Source organism: Parasteatoda tepidariorum, chromosome 1 (assembly GCF_043381705.1).
Source record: "Parasteatoda tepidariorum isolate YZ-2023 chromosome 1, CAS_Ptep_4.0, whole genome shotgun sequence".
Taxonomy (NCBI): Eukaryota; Metazoa; Arthropoda; class Arachnida; order Araneae; family Theridiidae; genus Parasteatoda; species Parasteatoda tepidariorum.
Window position 1 is genome coordinate 58314529 of NC_092204.1, and position 10604 is coordinate 58325132.

Below are 10604 nucleotides of genomic sequence, written 5' to 3' on the forward strand. Positions count from 1 at the left end.
TTCGTATTTTTAACATACTTTTGATGCGGAACATCACTAAAGATACAAGAAAATTAAAGTTCATCTTTTATTTTCATTAACTTAGAAAAAAACCCAGTAAAGGAACATTTGTTCCTTCACTGGTTTTTCATCGTTTGGTGATCCAGTGAATAAACACCCCCTTATATCAGTACTTTATTATGCTATGATGCTTAAAAAGAATAAAACGTAACTTCAATAACTGTATTTTGAATTCTCTTTTTCACAGTGAGAAAAATAAAACTATTTCATGCAATTAATTCCACTTCAAACATATAAATGCAAACACTCACCTTATAATTTTCTCAAAGAAGCAAGGTGTTGCAGAGATAATAACAAATTCAAAAATTTTTCCAGAGTAGTCTATTTGACCAGGTAATCCAAAACATTGCTAGATGACTTCCTATTGTTCGGCAGTAAGCTATTGTTACCAATCAATCTAAAGAAAAACTTTCAAATTCTTATTTTTGATCAATATATATGAAATGTTCCTTCACTGGACAGTGTTCCTTCACTGGTTGGTTTACCCTAAGCAGATTTAAAATATGTGTTGAGCATGCTGCTGTAATTATTAATCACACTGTACCTAGGAATTGGCATTTGTGGTAAGTTATTTCAAATTCATATTACAAAAAAAAAATTGAAATTAAAAATAAAAGAGATATGTGCGTATAAATTTAGTTCAAACTGCAATGATAGTTAAAAATCTTCAGCGGTAAACGGATCATGGGTCAGAGTTCCCTTGCCATCAATGCGGGTTAGTTCCGTCAAGAAGTCCTCTATGAAAGCAAATTTCTCTCAATACTTGATCCAGGAGTTCTCTTGTCTTCTGGATTGGGTTCAAAATTACAAGGCTACGGAGTTGAACATAGTAGTCGTAAACCCAAAAAATTGGATCGGTTGTTCACCGACGGTTATAAAACTGTAATGATGGAGAAAATATGGTGTTACATCAATCTGTTGGAAAAAAATTTCGTAATGTAAACACAACTGCAACTATTTCAGCTGTTACAAATAAGAAGTCAAATTTAATTTGCAACAATCTGAGGGCAAAGTTACAATTCTAAGGGAATTGAAAATTTCTAAGAAACTCATTGCAACGTTATCGTTATTTTTATTTATTACGATAACCAATCCATCACTCTTAAAGTTAACATTTAAAGCATTCAATTGTTACTTTAAAATTAAACTGAAATTCAGTTGATCAGAAAAAAAATTTCAGTTGTTTTAGCTTGGAATACTTCTTAAGGTACAACATATGCATAAATTTTAGTAATTTTGCTACAAGGATATCCTAATATTTCCCTAATCCTTTTAAATACGTAAAATTTTATATTCTGTAAATATGTTTAATTTTACTGTCTCATTCTAATATTTTTAATTTAATTTCAGATTACGAATTTGGCAACACAGAACTAATTCTATAGCATACAACTTTCATGCATGCATTTTGGTTTAATAAGAATTTTTTTTTTCATCTTTTTTTTTCTAAAACATTTATCAGTCTGTAAGCAAATGAAGTCAATTATTTATATAACTTTAATAAATTTGCTTAAGAACACTCATTCATCTTCCTCACAAAAATGTCAGCATAATTGAGAACAAGATTACTGAAGAATATTATATCCACCACTCTTATTGCAATTAATACACTGATGGAAAAAAATCTCAACACCAAGAAAAATTTATTTTAGAGTAATGAAATTTCTGCAGTGCAGTGTAACATGTTTCATTGATTAAAGTTTCAAGATCACTGGTTAATGCAATTAAGAGAAAAACCATTTCAAATGTGAAATACTTGTACATTAAAAACCGGTGAAACCACCAGAATTTTGAATGCAAACATGCAAACGGGCATGCATTGTGTTATACAGATGCCACATGTCATTTTGTGGGATGGAGTTCCATGCCTGTTGTTGCACAATCAATATGGGGATAGTTAATGCTGGTTGTGGATGATGCTGAAGTTGTCGTTCAATGATGATCCATACGTACTCGATTGATGAGTGGTCTGGTGATTTAGCAGGCCAAGGCAACATGTTGACATTCAGTAGAGCATGTAGGGTTAAAACAGCAGTATAAGGGCAAGCGTTATCCTGATGAAAAATACCCCCTTAATGCCTCTCATGAATGGCAACAAAACGAGTTAAATCACCAGGTTGACATACAAATTTGAAGTCAAGATGCGTGGAATAACCACGAAAATGCTCCTGCTGTCATAAGAAAATGCTACCCAGGTCATAACTCTAGGTGTCTGTCCAATGTGTCTAGACCGGAGACAGGCTGGTAGCAGGTGCTCATCTGGCCTCCTTCTAACCGATATACGGCTGTCACAGGCAAAAAGACAGAACCAACTTTCATCTGAAAGCACAATAGATCTCCACTCTGTCCTCCAGTGAGCTGTAACTCGACACCACTAACATTGTGTCATAGTGATTTGGACAGAATGAAATGCAAAAAACAGGATGTCTCGCGCTGAGCTGTACTTAAAGTATCCGATTTGTATCAATTCGTTTTGTGACTGCAGTGATAATTGCAGCTTGAATTTCTGATGCAGACGCAGTACGGTGCGCCACAGTCATACACAGTCTTCCCTCTCAGTAGTACCGCATGGCAGCCCAGAACCCGGTTTGCTGCCAACAATCATGCACAGTGAATGCATTTTTCCAAAGTCTTTTTGCAATATCGCGGAAAGAAAATCCACCTTCTCGCAGCCCTATTACACGACCACATTCAAAGTAAGTGAGCTGCTGATAATAGCTTCTTCGTCTTATTAAAGGCATTCTTGACTAACAGCCACTCACTATGCCAAAGTTTATCGGAAAATAGCTCTTACGATGGATGCTAAATATGATTCGTCGCCACCAACTGATTCGTCATGTTCTGTAAGACATAAGCTGAAAAGACATGCACATAAAATACAAGTCATATATTAGATAAGAGATGGGTAGGAGAGATCTCTATTATCAAGTTGTGAGATTGATAACGCTTACGAATTGTAGAACACCTATTTAAAGCAACCCTGATTTGCATTCACAGTGTCGCCACTAGCACCAAACTTATACGCCGAGCGCAAAATTTGAATAGACATCTTTTAGTTGTATAAACTAAAATATGTCTATTCAAATCAAAATTTAGTTTATCTAGCACTGCTCTTCAGTGTTGGTATTTTTTTTCCGTCAGTGAATTTTATTGCGATTCTATTTTAATCAAGCATAGTTGAATTTTGAAACACTAATTGTTTTAGCTTAGTTCCGAATTTTTAAGAAACAAAAAGGTAAATCATATTGAAATAATTCTTCAAGCATAAAATACTGATGAAGAAAATTAAGTTCGTTTCTATTACATTGAGGCAAAACTTTGCGCAATATATACACAGCTATTGATTTAAACTGATAACAGAATTTCTATTAATTATCATAACTATAAAATGTGACTTACTGATTGACCACATTTTTTTGAAGGAAACCAATTTAAATGTTCGATGAGCAAGATATATATAATAACATACATAATAATCTCTCTTCACTAAAATATAAGAGTCGCAGTAGCTGTTTTGAATGATGTTGAAAAGAAAAGAGTGATTAGATGTTGTCAGATATAAATCATGGTATTTATTTGGAGATTCTTAAAATTGTTTAAGTATCTTGATTCAAGAGAGATAAAATCGTTTTTTTTTTATTTGAACATGAGATAAGGTCTTGTTAAGATAAGTTTCGAACATGAGATAAGTCTCTTGGTATTGTTAAGTTACTTCTCATTTTTTTCTTATTATTATATAAGACATTCCGAATTCCTAAGTTAAATTTTTTTTCAAGTATAAATTATTATTTTTCTAATCCATAAAATCTTCATTTTCGTTATGATTAGCATATCAACAAACTGTTTTTACATAAATTTATAAAAATTAAACAATATAATTTATCAGTAAAATGCTCTTTGTTTTTGTGGAAACTATTGAGATTGAAGAGAAAAACAAATAATGCGAAATCAGCACAAATTAAGTGAGCTATCTCTTATTATAAGAAAAAAAGGTTTTCAAAATTAAAATTAGCAGTAAATTTTGTCACAGTTTTTAAGATCAATAGCAAAAACACAGAAAGCACAAAATGATCAATAATTGGGACGAACTAAAAAATATAAAAAAGTTGGAGTGGGCTCTTTCTGTCTTTTTCAAATTGAGAAAGGCTGCTTATCTTCTAGTGTGCGTGTTAGAATATTCTATGTTAATTCTGATATACATTTAACTTTCATAAATTAATAACCATAATATAAACTCATTTCTTTCATGGTGAATGTTTTATATAATAAAACTCTGAACACCAGAATAATTAGGATATAAATGTTATATATTCTTACAATACACTCTTGAATTATAACTTAATTTTATAAAAGTACTAATGATCGTAAGAAGAAGAAAAAAAGAATCGTCTTTTAATTTAGCGAAAATGTTATTTTCCCTGGCCATTTTGGGATGTCAAAATAATAAAAAGGAAAAGCCTCTCTGTTACAAATAATATTGGTTTAAAAAATTTAACTTTCATTTATAATAGCTCCATTAAATATGCCTTTATTTTATGACAGGTAGCTGGAATTAAAATCTGAACAGCGGCATGAGCAAAATATAAATGTTATATATTTTTACGATATGCCACTTTTCTAATTATAATTTAACTGTCTTAAATACTAAAATACAAACTTTACTTATCCAGAATATTTGTTAAGAAAGAAAGTTAGATATTTGACTACTAGATATTTGTATGATACTTCAATTCTAAGGAAAGATTTTTCTGAATTATTAATTTCCAGCATATCACATGCAGCATATTTTTATTTTAAATATTATTTAAATTGTTTTCCACTTATTTCAAAATTATTATTTGTTCATGTTGAGAATGTAAAATGAACATATTTTAATATTTAAATATTTCGTTTTAAGAATTTCTTTAAGGATCCGTGGAACACATTTGATTTCATCACAGTCATTGGAAGTGTTGTAGATGCTTTAGTTGTTGAAACTGGGGTGAGAAATTTCAATTGTTTTTCCTTGATAAAATTTTTTATTAATTGCTTTCTGAGTGTTAAGCATTAAGAGATGTTAATGAATAAACTAAAAAACTTTGTGATTTACAGGGTATCCCAAACTTTAAGCAAGAAAAATTTTATTTCAAGACACTGGTTTTTAATTATAAATTGAGAATATTTTATTAATTCAGAACATCAGGTAATGTGGAGCTTTACTGCTTCGCATGTGCTATTTTATCGAAATTTTCTAAGACCTTTTACGTAAATTTAACTGATTTTGATTGATATGACATTCTATTTCATCATTCTTATATCAATCATTGGTTTGTTGAAATGAAATTTCGACTTCAAAACACCCTTAAAATTAAAAAAAAATTTAAAAAATAGGCTCGGGGAAACAAACTCTAATCACTGAAATTAAAAGCTGTACAACCAGAAAATGACGCTATGCTGAGAATATAGCTAAACAATAAAAACGTGTTGTTCTTTTATGTATTGCTCTATTTTTATTAATCCTGGACTATCATCAATCATTCCGCTTTGTTTCGTTGCCAACATTTTATAACGTAAATAGTGAAAAAATATATCTTATGCAAATTTTGGAACACCCTTTATTTATTAGCATTTGTCTCATAAATATACAAAGTACCTTCAAATATAATTTACGTATTCATACTCATTAATTAGAATAAAGGTGTTGAGAGATAAAATACAAATATTTATTTTTCTTAAATAAGGTTTAGGATATGTAGTCTAAGCATAGTTTTAAAGGAAGTTTTTTAAAATACTATTAATTTGTCAAATTGATGTTACTTAAGTTGTTTTTATTATTATTTTATTAAATCCATTATTTAAATATGTATGTAAGACAAATGCGAAACCTGTTAACTTCTTTTAACCCTAAAAGTAAGAAATTAGAAAAATGTGATAATAAACAACTTTATACAATGGAATAAATACGTTCTTTATCTAAAATTAGAAGTTAGTTCATAAAGTAGAGAATTTATACTCGCCTCAGCTTTTTTCTTTTAAGAAATGAAGTGTGTGAAAGAAAAGCATTGTAAGAAGTAATTGAATTTCTTATTTCAATGCTCAAAATGTATCTAATAACATTTCTTAATAATTTTGTATTTCACTTCTACTTTTTATAGATTATCTCAATTTTTTTAACAAGAAAGTTCAAAGATCAAAATTTTAGACTCGTAAATTTCCCATTTTTTATTACTTATTAATAGAAGCTTAACAAAGACTTACAAATACGATGAACATTTTTAATGAAAAACTCCTGGAGAAAAAATATAGTTAAATTGTGAAACAATATTGACGAAGTTCCAAAGTGAAAAAGTGCGTAAGATGAGAAGATGTGAATTAATTAGACCTTTTATTTTCAGTCCACTTATAACACTCAATCTAATTTTCTAATAACATTCTATTTCAGTTTTATTCTGTTCAGTAATAAAACTGAGATGCTATTTTGGCACAAAATGGTTGATGTATATTTTATTTCATTGTGTTGATTATTACACTGAGAAAAAGTATGGTTAAAACTACCAATATATAATAGCATTTACGGTGTTTCTGGCTCTTCGGGAACCCTTAACTCTCGATAATTTTTACCGAATCACTTTGGTAATGATTTTGGTAAAATTAACAATGAAGTATGGTTTTTTCCCATATAAAGGGGTTTTTTACCATATGTTTCGTAGTAAATGAGGTAAAATTTGGTAAACATTTGACAATTTTATCATGATAAATAGAAGTATGCAAGTTATTCCTTTCTGTTTTAATGTATCTTTACTGTGGTAAATTGTTGATCCTGAAAAATATCCAGAGCAATAATTTTGAAAACCAGAATTTTCGGTAAACTCTTGCCACACAAACAGGAAAAAGGACCAAATGAATGATTTAAATAGCGTGCATTTTGGTTTCATTTACCAGAGTTATTGATTTTTTTTAACTAGAAATGTCATTGCCATGCGTAAGGTAGTTTTACCAGAATTTTTTCTCCGTGTGAACTCTTATTCTGTGTAATTAAATCTCACTATTAGCCATCGATCATGAAGGGACTTTAGCTTTCCATTTCTACAGCCTAATCTTTACTAATTTGTGTTATGATTTATTTTAAAAGGCTAATTTCATCAATGTTGGATTTCTACGCTTGTTCCGAGCTGCCCGCCTTATTAAACTCTTGCGTCAAGGTTATACAATCAGGATATTGTTATGGACTTTCATTCAATCATTCAAGGTAAATTTGACACATGATTTTCCTTATTTTCTTTTTTTACCAAATTTTAAACATGCCACTTGATGCTTCAATTATAAATGTCTATCATGGATCTGGTGTCTTTTATTTAATGTATAAATGTACTTTATTATGATTTAAACATCTGAATTAAAATGTTTACAAAAGAACAATGTTTCAAGTATGTAGATTGAAGTTTAAACTTTAAATGCAAACTTAGGATCCATTAAGTACACTGTCAAAAAATTATAAAAAAACCTCTCAGCTGGTGTGCCAATATTAAACAGTTTATTTCGCAGAAAAATACTGCAATTCAAAAACGGACGCCTGTCTTTTGAGCAGATGAGTACTGTTATTTTAACAATAAAACCTGTTATTTTAACCACAAAAAAAACTCGACAAAATAACTTCGTCAGCATTGTAGTCTGTTGTAAGAGCAAGTATGGAGAATAATCGTAAAATTATTTGAAAAAAAAATATTAAGTTTTCGTACTGTAAACAAAACTGCAAGGCAAAAATTAGAATTTGAATTGACAGTTTTAATCCGTTTATGGTTAGGGTGGAACACAGAGAAAAACTGTCTTGTGATAAACTGCTTAAAACCATCAAATATACAGGGAAAGTTTGTTAAAAAACAGAAATTTTTCGCAGCTAGACGATAACGGTCAAAAACGGTTATATTTAAATAGTTATTTTCTGTAAGAAATATGTTTTAGAATTTACAGTTATTTTTATAGTGTATCAAGCGTAGTTATAATTCTAATTTTAAGTCTCCACTAAGAATGTTTTGCGTTTCTAATATGCCAATTGATATTACAATTTTAAAATTTCTTCAAAAATCATGATTTTTTTAATTTATTGTTTCATTTAGATTTTATTCTTAGTGATTTTTTTCTTATCGTAGATTTTATTCTCATGTAAAATGAGGGTTTAATTTTAACTGTCTTTTTTAAATACCATAATTTTGAATTTTCTTATTTTCAAGTATAAATCTCTCCCTAGGCTTTACCTTATGTATGCCTCCTCATCGCCATGTTGTTTTTCATCTATGCCATCATTGGAATGCAGGTAAATTATATGTAATTTAAATTTAGAGAGTTTTAAAATAATTTTAGTAGTCTTTAAACTAATTTTTACTTAAAATTAATCCCTTTAATTTGTAATATTTTAAAAACGTAGAAATGTATGTGTATATCATAACCTTGTTACATATTTTCGTAAGCAATCTTTTTAATTGAAATTTTAAAAGTTTTAAAGAGCAATATGCAACATTGAAAAAATCCATACCATTAAACTCACATTTTAAATGATATGTTTCTGAGTACATATTTAATTAAAACTATATTAATAAAACTCATTTTAGAAGATCATCTTATCATTAAGTAAATATTGTGTGCATTATACAGTTTCTTTTTCTCTCAGTCTAAACTGTTTTAGCATTCAAAGATTCTTTTTAAAAAGTCACTAAATATTTTAAGTCTATGTTTCTAATAGTATATGAAATATGATGTAAGATGTTCTCATGTAAAATTAATTTTGAATTGAGAAAATATATCAAATGAAATATTAGATACTCTTATATAAAGTCAATTTAAACTGGGGAAATTGTTCCCAATGTAACTTTTTAATTTAAGAATATAAACTATTATATCCTTAAATTAATTCATTTTTCAATTTATGGTATTCTTTATGAACTTTTAGATGAAAAAATATAAAAATGTTTTTCCATTTATTTATAGTATATATGTTCTTTAATTTTACTATTTATCTTCGCTTTTTTCTAAACAACATTAATATTTAATAAGACAGTAATGTTTATTAAAAAAATAATATTTACGACCAACAGTAATATTTATTGAAAATATTTTTTATTTTTATAAATTTAATATTTTTTTATTTCATTCTATACTTTGGTACTGAATGTGTTTTCAAAGCATTTATTTAATACTAATTTTTATTCTTTACTTAATTTATACTTTTATATCTATGCATTTTAAGTGAATTTATATTTCGTAGTTTATAGTTCGTTCATTTATTAGTACAATTAAATAATTCAGTTTAGTATTGAAAGTTTTGCATCAAAGAAACTTGATATCTAATAGATCAATTATTAATTATAAAAAAATAATTAAAAATTATTTTTACTTGTTTATTATGAATTGTCCTTTTGTAATTTTTTCATAGGTGGAAGTTTCTACACAAATTATTGTATTTTTCTCTTCTATTTTCTCTCTAAATGTTTTCTTACAAAATTACAGAGTCTTTATTGTTTTAAAGTTTAAAATGTTTGTCTTCTTGCTTTGTTTTATGCCTTTAAACAAATTTTCATTACTTAAATTTTAATAATTTTTAATACTTTTTCGCATTGAAATTTTGAGCATAAAAATTACTTCGCATAAACGATCGTGTTTTAACATTTTCTATTTTCAGTTTAGGACAATTTATTTAAAGTCAGTTTATAATGGTGTTCATTGGTTTGAATTTTTATGAACTTTTATTAAACGTTTTATTAATTTTTATGGTGACATATAATCTTAAAATCTCTGTTCAGGTGCATATTTAAACTAATTTACAACTATGAAATGTTTTTTAAAAAAATTATTTTTGAACTAAAAATACACAATTAAAACCAATAACTATGCATAATTCTCAGAAATTGATTATATCAAGCTGCATTTTAATAAATTATTTGGTATATCTCCAGTCTATAACCAACAGAGAAAAGACAAAAACAATAATAATTTTGTATATAAAAAAAAAGAAACATTATAATTTTTTTCTTCTAAGTTTATCAGAATTTTCAAGGCTAAAGGAGTATATACGGAAAAATTATTCCTAACTATTTCATTTCTATAAAAAAAACATTGCATCTGTCAAATACTAATATTCAATAAATTAAATCTATCAAACATTGCATTAGTCTTAAGTATATTAAGTTAAAGCAATGTTTGATAGATTTAAAACTAAATTGTTAAGTAAATAGTAACATTAACTGGAAACGGAACTGATTTATTGTATCAATATATTTAATTTGTTGACTACAAATATATTCAATACAAAAGGAACTGTCGTTATTTCCACAAAATCCAGTTCTCTCACTCACAAATTCGTCAGTCAAAACATGATTAGTCATGATTCAAATCTTCTGATTATTCTGACTGTCTGCAAATATTCAGAATACCCAAATACCCGCATTTCGGCCTCAAGTGTTCCTGTATTTTTATGGTCCAGATTTTCCCAGCTTTTTGTTTCAGTTGACTCCCTATTACCTTCTAAAAACATATACCATTAAAGAATATATATATATATATATATATAT

General features: G+C 27.9%; 1 protein-coding gene across 1 annotated transcript in view; it reads left to right on the top strand.

Annotated features, from left to right (window-relative positions):
• The window catches only part of LOC107449199 (voltage-dependent calcium channel type A subunit alpha-1), a 349547-nt gene that overhangs the window by 314533 nt on the left and 24410 nt on the right, over positions 1-10604 (top strand). Inside the window, exons 34-36 of the mRNA XM_043053258.2 lie at positions 4958-5041; positions 7172-7288; positions 8288-8353. Coding sequence (XP_042909192.1) covers positions 4958-5041; positions 7172-7288; positions 8288-8353 — 267 coding nt within the window. The remainder of the gene's footprint in view (positions 1-4957; positions 5042-7171; positions 7289-8287; positions 8354-10604) is intronic.